The sequence below is a fragment of the Hypanus sabinus genome, chromosome 18 (genome assembly GCF_030144855.1).
Source record: "Hypanus sabinus isolate sHypSab1 chromosome 18, sHypSab1.hap1, whole genome shotgun sequence".
Lineage (NCBI taxonomy): Eukaryota > Metazoa > Chordata > Chondrichthyes > Myliobatiformes > Dasyatidae > Hypanus > Hypanus sabinus.
Genome location: NC_082723.1, coordinates 60,208,582 through 60,228,341, shown reverse-complemented (window position 1 = coordinate 60,228,341; position 19,760 = coordinate 60,208,582). Strand labels below are relative to the sequence as shown.

At 41.3% G+C, this 19,760-nt stretch overlaps 1 protein-coding gene across 11 annotated transcripts in view; it reads right to left on the bottom strand.

Moving 5' to 3' along the window:
* LOC132407657 (tenascin-like) overlaps positions 1–19,760 on the bottom strand; it is a 167,039-nt gene that overhangs the window by 60,092 nt on the left and 87,187 nt on the right. For 3 of the 11 annotated variants that reach the window (XM_059994459.1, XM_059994458.1, XM_059994462.1), the window contains exons 11-13: positions 15,809–16,075; positions 13,214–13,582; positions 31–294 (exon numbers count right to left, since the gene is read on the bottom strand). The exons of 2 other annotated variants lie outside the window; for them this stretch is intronic. In XM_059994459.1, coding sequence (XP_059850442.1) covers positions 31–294; positions 13,214–13,582; positions 15,809–16,075 — 900 coding nt within the window. 6 more of the 11 variants (XM_059994463.1, XM_059994466.1, XM_059994460.1 and 3 more) reach the window with 5 other exon arrangements.

The window sequence follows — 19,760 nt, the reverse complement described above, 5'->3', positions numbered from 1 at the left end:
ATAAGAATTCAGGAATAAATATCAAAGTACCTGTGTGAGCTTCAGTGTAAAGTGGCTTTGTTGGCTGACCATGGATTGTAGCACGAACAGAAATCTCATAGTCAGTAGCAGCAGACAGATCTGGGATATCCAGGGAATGCTGATCACCTGGCAGCGTGTATTCTTGAGGTTGGAGCAACCCATCAGAGTCTTTAATTTCTACAACAAAGTTATCATAAGGGCCATCAGCTGTCCAGGAGAGTCTGAAGCTGCCAGAGGTAACATCTGACACTGTTAAGTTGTCAAGTTCAGAGTCTGGCAAAGTAATGAATTATATAAAATATTATTATTATATTAAAAGAAAAAAATACCAAGTGAAGCAAGATTCCAATCATTAACATATCCCTGGGGAATAATGAGAGATGGATGGAATGTCAGTGTCAGTGAAGGAAAAAATAAGACAGTAACTTATAATTGAAGTTACATATTTATAAATCATAAGAAGCAGACAATAGAATTAATCTGAAAATTGTCCAAATAATGAGGTAGATCTGTAACAGTGGGTTAGTATAACATAGAACGATGTGTGAGAAGGCAGCAGATTCCATTCAGTATCACTGTGATCAGAAATAGAAAATTAGAATTCATCTGTAAATTAATAAATATTAATAAGTTTCTGTACATTTGATATTATTACACACTCATACTAACTATGCCCTTCTCCACAAAGTAGTAGTACTACTGTCATTAGAAATATCCAAAATCAGCATGCAACAAGGAAGTGATTTGTTATTCTGTGTTTGCAACGGACTCCATCTATTTGAGACAATTTGTTGATGTTGTACCTTTATTCTAAACCATAACTTTATATCGCATTTCTCAAATGTTCCCAGACTAAATTGACCCAGAGTGTATGAATATTAATGTAAAGGAGAGCTTCATAGAAAAGCAGATGGGGACAAGGTTCTGGTGGGTCAGCTTCTGGAGTAGAAATGAATTGAAGTGATTGCGTGAGTGTCCCTGGGAGATCAGAATGCACTGACGTACTAGCGAGGACTAGAGTGGAAAGAAACTCTGCTGCTCAGCTTCCTTCATACACAGGGTGTGTTCGCTACTGACCACTCGTGGACTTGTCTCTGATTGTGTCTTCTTCTTTGCGCTGTCTTGTTTTCACGGTCTTTCCTTTTTGTCTCTCTTCTGGATCTTGTATAAATTATGTATAAATTATATTCTGAGTGTGTCTGTACCTGCGCTACTGTTTTGTCTACACCTTACCACTGATTGTACACACAACAATGAACTGACTGAACTTGACTCAGAAGTGACCATGATATCAGCTTTGCAGAGAATTCGACCTCAGCTCTCCTAGGATGGGCAAAGAGGGATAATTATCCAAGTAATTGACTTGGATGGAATGCTATCGAACTGCCTGGTGACATGACCTTGAATTTGGAAGCATGCACGCAAGTTTCTGGCAGAGCAGATTCCCCCACTGGAGGTCAGTGTTACCACTGCAATCAGACCAGTTTCTGCTTTCAGAATGGGAGGGAGCAGGAGGGAAAACTCACTTTGCACAGTGAGTGACACAACGGTCGTCTCTTAGCTTTATCGTGTAAAGCATTAAGACCATTTTCCATGGGATGAAGACAGGACGGGTGCTTTTAGTGAAGCCCTCTCCCATGCCTTGTTAAACTTTTTAAAAGCTATTTATTAATGCTTTTGGGAGGGTGATTTTAGATGCATATCATATTTATACTGAGTTAAATACTGTATGTAATTTAGTTTTGCTACAATAAGTGTATGGGACACTGGAAAAATGTTGAATTTCCCCTTGGGGATGAATAAAGTATCTATCTATCTATCTATCTAGTCACAGACCAGCTCTCCTTGGTCTGCTAGTGTTTCCAGTTTCATGAAGGGATATGGTAAAAGTGCAGTTTTTCATATTTATCTTGTCAGCAATCAAATAATACTGGGAGGTTTTTCGTTATGTCTAAATGAACAAAGTTTAGACAACTGCACAAATTTCCATTGAACCGCTGTGGTTAACTTCACTCACCTCAACACCGAGCTATTCTACAACCATGGACTCGACTTTCAAGGACTCTGCAACTCATGTTCTCAGTATTATTTATTTATTGTTTTGTAGTAATTGCACAGTTTGTTGTCTTGTGCACATAGGTTGTCTGTCCGTCTCAGTTTGTGTGCAGCTTTTCATTGGTTCTATTGTATTTCTTTATTCTGTGAATGCTCACAAGAAACTCAATCTCAGGATAGTGACATTCAGGACACTTGTTACGATAATAAATTTCCTTCGAACCTTGAACTCAAGTTTGATCCTAGAACTACATTCTAAATAATGTTGCTATTGGAACTAACACTACATTGGGTATTCTATGGATGTCTCTTGTGAAGAGATCAAACATCATACCCTGCTTGAAACAAAGGAATCTATGCTATTCATTCAGACGACATGCATCAACCAATGACTGATACATTGGGATGGTTGGAAATGTGTCCTTGTTACTTGCAGTTTCTTTTCTTCAATGACAGGACATGATACTGCTCCGTGTTAGGGAATGACTAATCTAATACGTGATTGTTAAGTTTGCTGAAGGCAGTCATGGGCAAGGTGGGGCACACAGGGGGCAATTCTTCATTTGTGTCACAAGGCAGCATGGAAAACATTGAAGAGTTGTGAGGAATACCTGTTCTTGCAATCTCAGTCAGTGGGTGTGACAGATGACCTTGAACAACTCCATATAGATCAATCTTGTAATAGGTACCAGGTACCAGCCCTTGGATATCAGCTGTATTTTGACCAGGTAGTTGGGAAATCCTCAAGGGCCTGCCCGATCCTTTAATATCCTCTACTGTCAATAGAAAACTATCAAAGGCTCCAGCATGGGCGGTCCAGGATAGCTGGAAGCTGGAGGACGTCACATTTGTGACCACAAGGTTTTCTGGTTTGGCGATGTCTGTGCTTGGAGAATGTGCAGTGCTGTTGTTGAAGGGTTCTGTAATAGATGTCTTTGGATTAGAATCAAGTAGTTAATTGGGCAGGATAACTTCCTCCACAAGATGACTTCAGGATGTCAGTACATCGTCCACCCAGGGTTATCATGTGCTGGTACATGCATGGGGAATTACTTCTTTTGAACTGCTTCTGACCACACATCCTCACCAACAACCTCACACAACAAAGTCACATTCAGGTTGCAATATTGTTTTACTGATTTTTTAATCTTATGTTTTTGGAGCCTAGGGACATATTTTGGATTAAATAACCCTCTACAAAATTAACTAATGTGTTGACTTTTCTGAAGGAATATATCTTTTCACTTAATGTGTTAATCTCATCCACTTCTGCCTCTGAAAATTATAATATTGTATTTCCATCTTATGTCTTTGGAATCTAGGAACACATTTTTTTCTAAAATCACTCTCTAAATCATGGGTTCCCAATCTTTTTTATGTCATGGACCTCCACCGTTAACTGAGGGGTCTGTGAACCCTAGGTTGGGAACTCCTGGTCAACAGCATTCATTAATACGTTGACTTTTCTGAGGGAACATATCTTTATACTTAATACCCAGATTTAATACAAACTCACTAAGAAAGCACAGTAGGACTGTGGTTATGTTTCTGAGTGATTACTTCAATACCTGGACTAGAGATCTGGAGATTTGAGTTCAAATCCCACCAGAGCAGCTAAAGTAATGGAATACAGCTGTGAAGCGCTGCTTTCATTGTTTAAATTTTGTCTGGGACACTAATATCCTTCAAGGAAAGAAATCCACCAAATTCTTTGTTACTCCATGCCATTGTAACAATGATGATCAGCACTCTGGCAGACCCTATTAGGCCCTCAGTTCTGGGTTGGTCTTGGATGGCCCTGCTGATTCCACTCTCCTGCACAAGGATTTCTTAATTCTTTTAAGGCCACTCCCCTCCACCGCCTCCCAACTCTCCAGCCACCCCTGAATACACCTCCACAAAGAAATCTCTGTTGTTTACTTTTCTGTGTGTCAGACTGCGGCCAAGTCCTGCTGGCCTGCAGTCTGACCACAGAAGCACGTCACTACTTGAAGTGATGCGACCCAGTCAATCTTTCTGCTGGACTTCACTGGAGAACAATTAAACGTGGGAAGCCTTGCTGGCGTCCTGTCCCCCTCAATATCACACCACTGTAGCCAGTTACAGCATTTGCCTGTCACCCAGATTGTGATGTAACCAGATACAAACTGAACTGGCTTTCTCTGGGTAGTAAACCTTGGGCTTAACCAAGACATTGTATGGTCATAAACAACCAGTACATTGAAACTGCTGGCCGATAATTAACGTGTTCATCAACTGAAAAGACAGAGTACAAATTAACCATAGAACTCTACAGGAGAGGAACAGGCCCTTCTGCCCACGATATCTGTGCTGGCCACGGTGCTAATTCTAATGAATCCCACCTGGCTGCATAGATTCTATAATGCAACATCAAATCCCTCAGTCCTATTGTATTAATTAACTTATTGCTTGTTCTCCTGATACTTTTGTTTAACAACTATTCAATTAAGGTCAAAAATTTCAATCCATCTTCAGCTGCCTTGCCGTTCAGCTCTCACTTGTTCACTCTCTGAACTTCCCTGTCTCCTTGTCTCCTTAAAAGCCTTGATCACCTGGTCTGCCTTTGTGGTAGCCTAGGTGTTAAAAGCTTGTTCATTCGCACTCCCAGCAAAGGTGCCAAATAGTACACAATGCCGTTGTTAAAGGAGATGTTAACTGACTTCTGCGATAGATTGATATTGTCGCACTTTTAGACCAAAGTTTTATGATAATACTGACAATGCAGCTCTTCTTACCAGATGAAATATTTTCTCTTTACCCAAAGAGCTCCAAGCCATTGATAAGATCACCCTTCGGTCAGTGAAATAAAAGCTGACTTTATGCATCTTTTCACCATTTAAACCCTGACATCATTCTGGCACAGCAGCATTGAATCTCCTCCAAAGCCTGAGCTTGCCTGAGCTTCAGTGAGCATAGTACTCCAGATGGCAAGTGGCCAAGGCTTTGTACAGTTGCAACACTACCTCTTCCTGGCTTATTCTAACCCCTTGAGATCAAGACCAGCACTTCATTAGACTTCTAAATCAGTGCGCGTAGTTATGCATACGTGTTAAGGAGCAGTGTGTGTGCAGAGATTTGTCCATACAAGAATATAAAAAAGTAGGAAAAGGCTGGGACACTCAGCCTCTCAAGCTTGCTGCACCAGTCTATCTGATCATGGCCCCAACTCCTCCTCTGTGACAGTCCCTCTTTGCCCTCAGTTCTCCAGTCATTTCAAAATTTATCAACACCACCCCCCTGTGATCTATCTCTGCAATCCTCCATGAGTGGGAACTCCAAAGATACACCACCCTCTTGAGTAGTAGTTCCTACACTCCTCAGTTGTCAATAACAACTCCCTAATCTTGTAACTGTCCCTTGCTTGAGATTCTCCCACTGGTGAAAATATCTCAACGCTTACCCTGTAACGTCCCTTCAGAATACACCCAAAATGCTGGAGGAACTTTGCAGGCAGGCATCTATGAAGGGGGACGAACTGCTGACGTTTCAGAAAGGTCTCTGCTTAGAACTTTGACAGCTCATTTCCCTCCATAGATACTGCCTGACCTGTTGAGTTCCTCCAGTATTTTTTATTTGTGCCCAGCACCTGAAGAATATCTTGTGTACCCTCAGAATCATTTATGTTTCAATAAGGATAAGGTCGCCTCTCATTCTTCTAATCTCCAAAGAATATAGCCTGAGCTTCTGTAGATGTTGGGACAACCTTTTAAATCCAGGAATTAGCCAAGCGTCTTTCTGACCACTTCTAGTGTCACCATTTCCTTTCTTAAATAGTGGGACCAAAGATGTGCTCCAGCTGTGGCCTCACTAACAGCCCGCAGAACTGGAACAAAACTTTCTCATTTCTAAACTCCAGCCCTCTTGCAATGAAGGTCAATGTACCGTTTCCTTTCCTAAGCATTTGGTGCACAACAACACTTGTGTCCCTCTGTCCCTCACCATCTTTCCCCATTCTGATAACGGTTTGCCTTTAGCTTCCTCTTCTCTAAGTGCATGGCCTGATACTTTCTGCCTTGAAAGGCTAATGTTCACATTACAGTAGCAGAGTAACATGGATTAAATAGACTGCAAACGATGAAAGGACCAGGTTATCATAAAAATTCTGCTTGTTCTCTGAATCTCTTTAAAGGAACATAATCCCCTGTCCTAACCCAGTCTTGCTATCTGTGACTACAATCCACAGCATTGTGAATGAACTTTCAGTGTCCTTAAGTCAAGGGCAAGGTAGTACAGCTTTGCCCTCTTTTCACTAAATGAAGTACTTTTGCCTCTCTTAGATCTGACGCATATAATCTCACGTTCATCCTGGCATTAGCTATTGGGCTGAATCAGGATGGACCAGACCCATTTCTGTCCACAGCCCCTCCCTACCCCTGCTCTTGCTGGCTCGTTGCCCATTGCTGGCTCCAGTCCTGCATCCACCCAGTGACGTGGAGTGATCAGTGAGCCAGGACTGGCGACCAAAACGCAGGCCCTGATTGGTGAGGTGACTGTACTCAAAAGCTCCTCCTTAACTATCACTGACCATCAGAGGCATTTAGGGCTAGTCAAACACAACATCTAACAATTAAAGAAATATTGATTGCAAATTTAAAGGTTAAAAAAATCTGTTTGAAAGAGGTTTATATTAATGAATCAACATATTAACATTGAGGCAAAACAGAACAAACACTAATCTCTTGAGTGAGGTGGAAAAAGATCTAGTGCTTTCCTGGTGTATATGATGAATTAACTCTTCTGGGGTATTGATTATAACCGACGTTTCGATGCATCATCCCTGTTGAAGGTGACAGAGTCTGGCATCAAAATGTTGATTATAATTGATAACTGTACCCAGCTGGAAGCCCCCCCACCCCACCCCGAGTGATGGTTTTCAGCTTTATGAAGCTGAGGGGCGAGATATGAAGAATATCCATCCCTTTAGCTCATTCCGTTACAGATAATTATTATCCAGCATTATCACCATCTGGGACATGTTGTCTTTGCATTATCACCGTCAGGGAGGAGGTACAGGAGCATCACTCCCCACACTCAATGTCTGACCAGCTTCTTCTGCTCCATCAACAGATTTCTGAATGGTCCAAGAACCCATGAACACCACCTCACGGTTACTCTTTTGCAATATTTATTTACTTCTGTAACTTATGGCAATGTTTTTTTTTTATGCCTTGCATTTACTGCTGCTGCGAAACAACAAATTTAACAACACAGGTCAGGTGATTGTGACCCAAATTCTGATTGGCCCAGACACAGCACCGCGTCCATGGGTGGAGATGGTGCGGACACAGGGGCACCCATTACAGTGTCACCAGCTGCTGCTTTTCCAAGCTGTCAGCTAGACACCAACACGCACTAACTCAATAAATCCAACTGTATCCCTTTGGAATCTTCTTTACCCTACAATGCAGCTAGCTGCATTTACCAACTTGTCGTCTATAAATCTGGATAAATAAAACTCTCCTCCCAGAAATGCAGAGTAAAAATCTGAGACCCTAACAGAGCTCCACAGGGGGTCACTACTTGTCATATTCTGCCACTTAAACGTTGTCCAATCATTTCTTCCCTACTTCCCAAACCATTTCATAGATACACAGACTTTCTTTGTTGCTAATAACTTCTTGTGTGGGATTTGGCCAAAAGTAATGCATTTTAAACTATTGAGAGCCACAACTTGAAATATAACATTAAAAGTAATATATTTGGTACTGATCATCTGAAGACTAGGAATGATTACTGTCAAAACTCATTGCCTTATAGCTATTATGTGCAATGAATGCCAGGTGATGGATTTTATTTTAATGTATTTTTATTAGTATGGACTGTCATTTTCCCTTCATAGTTAAAGTCTCCACTTTTGAATTCATAGCAATAAGAAGGCAATTTGTAAAAGTATGAAGCTTTAATCCTTGAATAAAAGGAAGTAATATTAAATGTTTTAACATTTAATGATTAACATTCCAATTAGCACTAAGAACCAGTTCAGCGCCTTTACCCTCCAATGACTGTTGTGTAGCACTTTATATATATATGCCTCATATATGAATTCTGCAGCAATGTCATTTCAAACAACATTTTGAAGTCCATCAAGTAGTTTTCGTGAATTTGCTTTTTTACTAACATCAACCTCAATATATACTAAGTGTTGCTTTGGATGCTGACTGCTTAAGCAGCATGACAAGAATGCAATCCTGCAAATATGCTGTGCAACATTCCGTAACTTGGTTGAGAATCTCCTACACAAAGAGCCTCTGCCATCTACAAGAACTCTCTCCATTCAGAAACTGACTGACATTCACATTTGCCAAAGTTCACTGCCAGTTCCTCCTTTTACTGGAGCTATGGTAAAGTACTTAAATAGATAATGAGAGCAGAAATAATTGTGACTTTATAATGGAATTGCCAAAGTGGAAGGTAGAATTGCACCGTAAAATTTTGTGTTGTGCTTCAGCAACAAAAACTTTATTGAATGACTGAGGTACTGGGTTGGAAGTATATTGCATGCAGTAAGAATGATATCAATGGATTAAATTAAGTCATCGTTTCTCCCTGGAGTTTTGGAATATTGGTTCATTGGCAACCAACCAAACTTTATCCACAAAGAAATAAAATGTTTTGGAAGAGTCTCTTAGCTTAACTTGCCTTCCTTAAAAAACCTGTTACTAATTCAGTTTGGTCCAGTCAACATTTCTTAGTTATTGATCTTCCTCCCTTAAGCAGGATCATCTAACGGAAAGTGTGTGGATTTCTTTCCAAATGGCTATTTGTGGGACATGAACTGGCTATCATATTTCCCCTGCAGAACACCATCACAATACAATAAAAAGTAATTTGCATGAACTGCCTCAAGATGTTTTGATGAATAAATGTCTGCAAATAAATACTGCTTGCCAAAACATTTGGGCGCCTTCGTAAAATGTTAAAGGAATGGCACATTTTTGAGTGAAAGCTAAACTTTGTTTTTTAGATTTAGAAGTTGCAGGGTAAAGTTGCATGCCCAGATGTTAAATCTGTAAGTACAGTAGCTGGTCTTTCCCAAATGCACTGGGGAGCACTTTGGTAAATTACTAAACTATGCCAATTAGAAAGCTTTGGGCTGATCTCCTCTGTGTCATGAATGCTTGCATGAATTCAGCACACACGCCCAGTGGCCACTTTGTGAGGTGCCTCCTGTACCTAAAAAAGTGGACAATGAGAATATGTTCATGGTCTTCTGCCGCTGTAGCCCATCCAATTCAAGGTTCAACGTGTTGTGAATTCAGAGATGCCCTTTTGCAATGTGTGGTTATCTGAGTTACTGTCGCCTTCCTGTCAGCTTGAGCCAGTCTGGCTATTCTCCTCTGATCTCTCATTAACAAACTGTTTCACCGCTGCTCACTGGATCTTTTTGCTTCTCACACCATTCTCTATTAGCTCTATAGACTGCAGTGTGTGAAAGTCCCAGGAGATCAGCAGTTTCTGAGATACCCAAACCACCTCGTCTGGCACCAACAATCATTCCATGGTCAAAGTCTATTAGGTCACATTTTATCTCCATTCTGATGTATGGTCTGAACATCAACTGAACCCCTTGACCATGCCTGCACTCCCTCACTTCTGCAGTCAGAAGTTCCCACCTGCTTCATAAAGGCAACATTTATACCAGTGCCCAAGAAGAACAGCGTGAGCTGCTTTAAAGACTATCAACCAGTAGTGCTCACATCTATGGTGATGAAATGCTTTGAGAGATTGGTCATGGTAGAATGAACTCCTGTCTCAGCAAAGACCCTGGACCCACAGTAATTTGCCTATCGCCACAATAGGTCTACAGCAGACACAATCTCAGTGGCTCTTCATGTGGTGTTAGATCACCTGGACAATACAATATCAGGGTGCTATTCGTTGGCTAAACCTCAGTGTTTTAACACCATCATTCCTACAGTGCTGATCGATAAGCTGCAGAACCTGGGCCTCTTTGCCTCCCTCTGCAATTGGATGGTCAGCTTCCTAACTAGAAGACCACAATCTGTGCGGATTGGTGATGACATATCTCCTCCTGCCTGACAATCAACACTGGAGCACCTCAGGGGAGTGTGCTTAGCCCACTGCTCTACTCTCTCTACACCCATGAATGTCTGGCTAGTTATAGCTCAAGTGTCATCTATAAATCTGCTGCGGATACAACCATTGTTGGTAGAATCTCAGATGGAGATGAGAGGGTGTACAGGAGTGAGGTATACTAGCTAGCTGAGTGGTGTCATAGCAACAACCTTGCACTCAATGTCAATAAGATGAAATAACTGATTATGGACTTCAGGAAGAGTAAGATGAGGGAACACAAACCCATCCTTAAAGAGGGATCAGAAGTAGAGAGAGTGAGCAATTTCAAGTTCCTGGGTGTCAAGATCTCTGAGGACCTAACCTGGTCCCAGCATATCAATGCAGCTTTAAAGAAGGCAAGACAGTGGCTATATTTCATTAAGAGTTTGAAGAGATTTGGTTTGTCACCTAAAACATTTGAAAACTTCTATAGTTGTACCATGGACAGCATTCGGACAGGCTGCATTACTGTCAGATATTGGGGAGGAGCCGGGGGGGGGGGGGTGGGGGGGGGCTACTGCACAGGACTGAAAGAAGCTTCATAAAGTTGTAAGATTAGTCAGCTCCATCTTGAGTACTAGCCTCAAGACATCTTCAAGGAGTGGTGCCTCAGAAAGATGGGGTCCATTATTAAGGATCCCCACCAACCACCACATGCCCTCTTCTCATTGTTACCATCAGGAAGGAGGTACAGAAGCCTGAAGGCACACACTCAGCAATTCAGGACCAACTTTCCCTCTGCCATCTGATTCCTAAATAGACATTGAACCTATGTAAACTAACTCACCTTTTTATATTTATATTATTTCTGTTTTGTACAATTTTTAATCTAACTATTTAATACACACACACACACACACACATATACACTGTAATTGATTTACATTTCTACTTTTTTCTTTCTATGTTATTATGTACTGCATTCAACTGCTGCCGCTAAGTTAACAAATTTCACTAGGAATGCCGGTGATAATAAACCTGATTCTGATACTTTGAGCTATTAGGAACTTGGCCAGTGCACTCCAGACACAGCAACCAATGGAGCAAGGCCTGGAAGTCAAAGGTGAGACCTTCCCAATTGTCAGACTCAACTAGTTGCTGGAATCTGGCCGGATAACTGAAAATATCCAGGGATGCCAAAAATGCCACTTCAATATTCATGTTGATTTGAATCTATCTTTAGCCTGAGTATTGGAATAAGATCAATCTCCAGTGGAGATGTAATTTCTCTACATTTCTATTTGGTATGTCATGTAACATATTTCCTGGCCATTGGTCCTTAAAGTCAGTATCAATGATTACACTTTGTGAGGCTGTTGCGGTTCCAGGTGCTGGGGTACTAATGTTTGCCCGTGACTTCGTGCCTTCCCAGATTACCTTCACAAGAGTTGGCTTCACCCACGTACAAAGCAGGGGATTCACACTTCAGAAGCAGTTCCGTACATATAGCCGCTATACCACACAATACCGGGGAGGAATTTCTACCCCCTCTGCTCTCCCTCTTTACTCGCAAACCTCCGGTCTAAAATTACGATTCAGTTTACCATCGATAAGTAAGGGCATGCTTTGGGTAACGGCGTTGTTAAAAAAGGGAGTTTCATACACATTCAGAATGAGAGGAAGAAGGAAAAAAAAAGAGGGAAGTATTGCGAATAAAACCAATACCTGTTGTGGCTTCTGCATTCAAAGGATCTGAACGCCAATTTCCCACAAATCCGTATAAATATACTTTATACTGTGTACTATCCAAGAGACCAGTTACCTCGGTGCTACGTACATCACCATAAAGGGACATTTCCAGTGGTCCGTGCAACCCAGTGTAATCTGTGGCCACTATCAAAAAGGCATCAAAAGATCCATTTTGCAAAGTCCACGAAAGCTTAATACTTTCGGAGGTAGTGTTTATCACAGTAAGGCTTCCCAGTCTACTGTGCAACAGCCCTTTCACTGAACCAACAGAGGGCTCAGGGTTTAGGCCTCCGTCTTTGTGTAGCCGAGAAGTGTGGACTGTTGTCTGATTTATTTGGCCATCAACTGTGTTGATTAAGTCAGCTAAAAACAATTTGGAAGGAATAATGTTTCAAAATACAGTGCCAGGACGAGAGCAACAACAATCGACATGCTTCCAGTTACACGCACCAATGTCAGTGCTCGCCAGCGGCTTATTTGGTAATTTATCGTTAGGTTAAAAGATATAATTTACCTGACCAGTTCACTTTAGCAACTGTGTTTGATGTATGTAAATGAATGGTCACTAATGTTGCAAATAAGCCACGATCAGTTCATTGTAACTGGAAACAATCTGCTTTAAGATAAAGCTGTAACTACAACACGCAACCGTCAAGCACAGCAGCTCATGACTCCAGGAACAGGCACCTGTTATAAATGTCAGCACACAGCTCACTATTAAGACAAATGATACTGGGAGAAATTAGAATCGGAAGAGATGATTAATCAATCAGGTTCAAAATCTTCACTGTTTAGGACCAGACCAAATTTACAAAACCAACACAATATTAATAACATGGTTACGTCTCAAAACAGCATGCATTTGTCTGCTTCCAACCTCAAATAATTCTTCTAAGTCAAAAGACCAGACGGCAGTCAGGGCTCCTACAAGTAAGCACAAGCAGGACAAAGGAATATCATCCCTTCAATTGCATGCGGTTTTTAGTCCATTAACTTACATTGTACACTCTGCGGACGAAACCCGAAACATTTTTGACCATTCAGTGCACTAAATAGGGCTGCAACATGGGGCAAAAACTGCCCACAGGACAGGTCTCACGACAATTAACAAGCCATGCAGGCTCGGAACTTCTATCCACATGGAGCATGCTTTTTCAAACCTCAAGCTGGAGCCAGGTCGCAGGGAGAACCTCCCGGCGGAACTGGCGAGCACGTTACTGCTCAGTCATGCGGGCAAGAGCGCAACGATAGCCGGGATTCTCTACACACCACGAGCTTTGGTAGAGCTTTAGCAACACAGCAAAACGCAAGCCAGGCTGGAGGCAGAAAAAAAAATCAAAAGTCTAAATACCTGTGGTGGCTAAAATATTCAGCGGCTCTGAGCGTTGACCACCGGCAATCCCGTAAAGAGTTATTTTATAAGGAGTGGAAGGCATTAGGCCTTTTAGTTCGAAAGTTAGCACATCACCAGGAGTGGAGATCTCTGTCACATCACTGGCTCCAAATGCACTCCTATACTTTATGATAAAATTGTCATAGGATCCTGTTTCTGTCATCCAGGAAAGGTGGATACCATCCGAGGTCACTTTAGAAACGGTTAGGTTACTGATTTGACCGTCATCAGTCCCAGAAAAGTCGGGCTCAGAGGCTTCAAATATCACAGAGACTGGGACTGTGCTGCTTCCATACGGAGAAGGAGTGAGAGCCTCCTCTGACATCACTACAAAAAGGCAGTTCAAACATTTATTTAGTATAACTCTGTGCAGAGCACTGCTGGAGGAAAGACTGCTAAAGCTGTGAATGAATGATTCAAAATAGTCTGTGAGCGGCCGGATCTAAAATCTGTTATATCGCAGTTCTTAAAAGAATTGAATTGCCTGAAAAAGATGCCATTGAATGAATTAGCTTTCATGCTGTTTCCTGCAAGTGACCTGATTAGATAGAAATAAGAGAGAGAAAATAATGTTAGAAACAATCGCTTTTCTTTCCTTTTGTAACAGTCTGGAAATGCACTCTAAAGGTGAACGTGTCTGGGAGGTTGATGGGCATGCAGTGAATGTGACTCTGATGGAACCATCTTAAACAGAGGGGTGAGATGACCATCTTTTGACTCATTAATCAACCCTGAGGTCCAGCCCACGCTGTCTCAAACATGAGCCCCTAACGAGCTCAGGACCCCGAACTGATGGTGGTGGCTCAGAAAGTCAGATTTCCTTTAAAGTTTGAAGATTAATTGTAAAATCTAGATGGGCAGGATTAAAATGGAGGTTTCTTGCTGAAGCTCAAGTGTTTGGAGGTTCAGTGTGCAGTTGAAAACCTGCTCTGCCTTTTCTATCAAGGCTAGACCCTTGCAAAGGAGGGGGTAATTCTATCTGGCTCCCCCAACCCACATCAATATTTAAAAGGTCAAATTCATCTCAAGTGCAAAGCACTGGATGAGAGGAGGTAGGTGAGGTAAACCGTCCTATGTTTTATTGGGAATGTTGTTGACCACAGGTTGCAATCTCCTGAGTTAGTGACATTAGGTACGATAATCGTACTGGTTATCTTGCCTCAAAGATTTTCTTGAAAATCGATTTCCCTTTTGAGCAGTTGCTCTTAATTATTAAGATTAATTTTTATGATTAATTATTTTTTATGATTCATTGACAGCAACCATTAAACATGGGTATATTGCTTGGAATGAATTTGGAAGAACAAAGTATTGTCAGACAACATGGGGATTAGTGTAAAATCATGGGAAGATTGTTACCTGTAATAAAACTATTTTGGAACTTCCTTCCAATATTTTTCATTCTTGACTCACTTATTTTTTAATGGGCATGGGGAAGATGAATGTTAAATATTGCATCTTTTAGGAGAATTACTCTGCTGACGTTTAATATCAAAGGTATCCAACAAATATATTTCTTATTTCTAATATAGTTACATAAAAGTGGGTGGTCATTAAAAATGGAGCATCTCACAGGGGGTGGCAAATCTCTGGAATTCTCTGGCCTGGAGGACCTTGGAAGTTATTTAAAGAGGAATAAGAGGAAGATTGGAGAATTCAGAAAGACGGGGAGCTTGCACAGAAGAGGAAACCCTGGGGTAGATCAGTCATATTGGATACTGGGGCAGGTTCAAAGGGCAGAGCGACGCCCTCCTGCTCCAGTGCTCTTACATGTTTTGTTACCATACCAACCTGAAATGAAGTCAGTTTCTGTGAGTCACGTGAAGTTTTTACCCGAAAGCTTTGTGTGTCAGGTTTGCAAAATCACAGACTTGTGAAAATTTCAGTATCATTCAGAATTCGCTTTGCTGGCAATAAATACATTATTAAATAAAATTCCATAAACACTTTACAATCCACAGTTTGTTTCGCTGCTACGTACGTGCATGGACGCAGAAACAGTTATCGATACACAGCATTAGTTAGTTAGTAGAGATGGGTAACGTGCTGATATAAAATAATGCTAGCAGAACTTTCCATGATGGTAGGACTTTAATGTTCCTACAAGGCCAATATTTATGCTGGATAAAGCAACAATCTTTTTGCACATGACATCATATGCTAAACAGCGTTTGGAATTCAAGTGTTTAAAGAGGTATATCTGGAGTGCAAGCAGCAGCATCCAAGACCTGTAAACAGATTAAGAGCAATGATCACTCACTGTTGCACTTCTGTTTGGTGAGTGAGGTTCCAGCTGAAATATTTTCGGGTGTTAACCATGAACAACCGGGATGAGTGAGGAACGTTAGTATTCTAACAGCTATACCCAGCAGGAGCAGATGGAAGGAGCTAACTGCAGGAAAGCTCACATATTTTAGTGAATCCCAGGTCTCTCAAGGATTCCTGAAATATGCTGTAGCACACGACCTGCCTTTCCATGACTGACAGCAGCAAGCAGATGACTGGACTATCAGTGAAGAATGGTAAGATGTAGCTACGGTATCTGGCGAGTACCTGTCGTGACAGATCCCACCAAGGGCTCCGTTCTCGCCGAGCCTCGAAGAGCCATGAGCGTCACCACATACTCAGTGCCGGGCTTCAGATCAGCGAGCGTGACTGCATTCTGATCTCCCCTCACAATGACCTGCTGCGTTTCTCCGTGCGTTTTAGGATTATAATTCACAACAAACATGTCAACAGGAGCTAAGGGAGCTTCCCAAGTCACCGAGGCACTTCTGGGAGTTACCTCAGAAAATTTAAGACCTCGCAGTGGTTCAAGGCCTGTGGAATTCATTTTTCAAAAGAATTGCATGTGAATCCATCCATTTTATAACACTTCCATGTTATATACTTTTCAGACAGAGGAGCATAAACTAAAAATATACACCATAAAGGTAGTTTCTTAATTCACCCCGCATTATCTTGATAAACAGTTAACCTTTATTTTCCATTCCCTGTGAGGTACACCTGTGAGCAGTTTAACATACTTTAGAAACACATTATCTCAAAGTGGGCTTCGTTTCAGATTCACTGATGGTCACCGTCGATGTAATTCTCAAAATCAAATCAACAGTGATCAGCAATGAGTCAGAAACTCCAGAGGAAACTTGAGGAGGAGATTATTTTGCCTCTCAACTTGCAGGGAGCCCCCATGAAATGTTATTGTAAAACATCTTTCGCAGATTTTAGAACATCAATTATGTTATAGGAAAATAAAAAAGAACTTTTAAGGTAATTAGTTTGTGTTTAGGATTTTAAAATCGTGCCAAGTGGTTGTGGTCTAAAATAAGACAATATTTATTTTCAAATTCTTACATAATTCTTTGGTGTGATTCTATCTTGGATTGAATGTTTTTTTTCTATAAAGATACTTCATAGGACCTTGCCTAAAAGTGACTGCGTAGTTAACACTGAAGAAGCATTTCCATTTGGTTTATAACTGAAGGCATCTTTCTAGGAATTTGGATGGGGTCTGGCTTCACAAGTAAAATAGATGTTTCTCCAAGTAGGAGTTCACTATATTGGTAAACAGAAAAAATGTAGATTTACAGTTTCAGAGAAAATCTTTCCGTGTTATTTTATTTCCTAAAGAGGCTGCCATCTGAACATCAATTCAACTTAGGTCTTTCCATATACGACAGGAATCATTGTGTTTCTGACATTTTATTGCATGCCAGCTCTATGTGGGATCACATCTACCCTCAATTTTACCAACATTGGAGAAACATATTTATTTATGATATTTATCTTTTACTGCCTCACCCTGAAGATCATATTTGGGTGTATAACTTAACCTGTGGTGAATTTCTGTTGGGACGATGGTCTATCGAGTTATGACCATAGCATTCAGTAGGCCTGGTGATGTTGATAACAAAGCTTCAGTTAAATACCTGGAACGCTCAGAGCATTGGGTGTGTTCAGCATAGCTAGGGACGGTGACTGGTGTCCAGAAGAAAAGGAAGGAGAAATTTCAGTCTAGAGGAGGAGTGCTGGAGACTTCACAACATCACATAGAGTCAACTTAGGGGACAATTTAGAGGGCGCAGAATAGATACATCCTAAAAATGAAGCAGTATTCTAAAGGGAGGATGAAGCCACTGTGGATGGCAGGGGGAGTCAAAGAAAGCATAATAACAAAAGAGAAGGCATGTAGTGTAGTAAAAACTAGTGGGAAGTTAGAAGACTGGGAAGATTTTAAAAACCAACAGAAGGCAACTAAAAGAGAGGAGAGATGAAATAGGAATGTAAGCTAGCCAATAATATAAAAGAGGTCACCAAAAGACTTTTTTTCAGATGTATAAAGATGTAAAAAAGAGGTGGGAATTGATATTGGATGACATTGAGGAGGTAGTAATGGGGTCAAAGAAATAATGGACAAACTTAATAAGTATTTTCTGTCAGTCTTCACTGTGAAAGACACCAGCAGCATGCCAGAAATTCAAGAGTGTCTCGGGGCAGGAGTGGCTGCAATTGCTAATACTAAGGAGAAGGTGCTTGGGAAACGGAGAGGTCTGAAGATGGATAGCTTGGACCAGATGGGTTGCACCCAAGGGTTGCGAAAGTTGTAGCTAAAGCAATTGTGGACTCATTAGTAATCTTTCAAGATTCTGGAATGTTTCTAGTGAACTGGAAAATTGCAAATATCACTCCATTCTTCAAGAAGACACAGAGGCCGAAGACAGGAAATTATACGCCAGTTAGCCTGACTTGAGTGGTTGGGAATTTGTTAGACTCAATTATTAAGAGTGAGCTTTGGGGTGCTTGGAGGCACATGATAAAGTAGGCCAAAGTGAGTGTGGTTTCCTTAAGGTAAAATCTTGCCTGACAAATCCGTTGGAATTCTTTGAGAAAAATAACAGGGAGGATAAATAAAGTAGAATTGGTGGATGTTGTGTACTTGAATTTTCAGGAGGCCTTTGATAAGTTGCCACATGAGACTGCTTAACAAGAGCCCATGGTATTACAGGAAAGAAACTAGCATGGATAGAAGATCGGCAAGATGCAAAGAGTGGGAATAAAGGGAGCCTTTTCTGGTAGGCTGCTGGTGATTAGTGGCGTTCCATAGGGGTTGCTGTTGGGACCGCTTTTTTCACATTATATGTCAATGACTTGGATGACTGCTTTGTGGCCAAGTTTGTAAACTTTACAAAAATAGGTGGTGGGGCAAGTAGTGTGGAGGAAGTAGGGTGTCTGCAGAAGGACTTAGGGAGATCGGGAAAATGAGCAAAGAAGGGTAAAGAAGTGGCAGAAGGAATACAGAGTAGGGAAATGTACAGTCATGCATTTTGATAGAAGGAATAAACTATTGTCTATGAAATTCATAAGTCAGACTTGCAAAGGGACTTGAGAATCCCTACTATTTAACTTGCAGGTTGAGTCTGTGGTAAGGAAGGCAAATGCAATGTTAGCATTCATTTAAAGAGGACTAAAATATAATAGCAAGACTGTTATGCTGAGGCTTGTTAAGGCATTGATCAGAATGCACTTGCAGTATTATGAGCAGTTTTGGGCTACCTATCTAAGAGAGGTTGTGCTGACATTGGAGACGATCCAGAGGAGGTTCATGAGAAAGGCTCTGGGAATGAAGGGGTTAATGTAGGAGGAGCATTTGATGGCTCTGGGCCTGTACCCACTGGAGTTCAGAATAATGAGGGGGGGAACTCATTGGAAACTTATCAAATACTGAAAGGCCTCGATTGTGCGGATGTGGAGAGGATGTTTCCTATAGCGGGTGAGTCTAGGCCCAGAGGGTACAGTCTCAAAATAGAGGGATGTCCATTTAGAACAGAGATGAGAAGGAATCTCATCAGCAAGATGGTGGTGGCTCTGTGGACTTGATTGCCATGGACAGCTGCGGAGGTGAAGTCGTTGAGTACGTTTAAGCTGGAGTTTGATAGGTTCTTGATTAGTCATGGCATCAAAGGTTACAGAGAGAAGGTAGGAGAAGGAGTAGAGAAGGATAAGAAATCAGTCATGATGGGACAGTGGGGCAGACTTGAAAGGCCAAATGGCCTAATTCTGCACCTATGCCTTATGTGGAAGGATGGAAGACAATGTTCAGAAAACAAAGTCCCATCCACTTTCACACATATCAGAAATCCCTTCATGCTCCAATCCCCTCCAACAGCAGCTACCCCATTCTACTCCATTCGCCAGATCTTTCAATAATGTGTAATGAATGAACTCAAAGGTCACGAAAGCATTGCTTCCAATGAGAGAGCTGATGCTGTTTAAACTCTGTCAGTGGAAGCTTTCTGTGAACTTTCTCTAAAGGGAAACAGTTGCAGACCAAACGTCTGGCACTCCAAAGTTTTCCAGCTAGGAATAATAATCTCTTAATATTTTAAATAATTTCCATCTTCCACTTTCTGCCATATTCAACAACCTTAAAAGTTCGAGATGAGTGGAATAAGGGAGCTGCTCTTATCCTTAAGTAAACATTGAATTTGCTCCCTGCCACACAGAC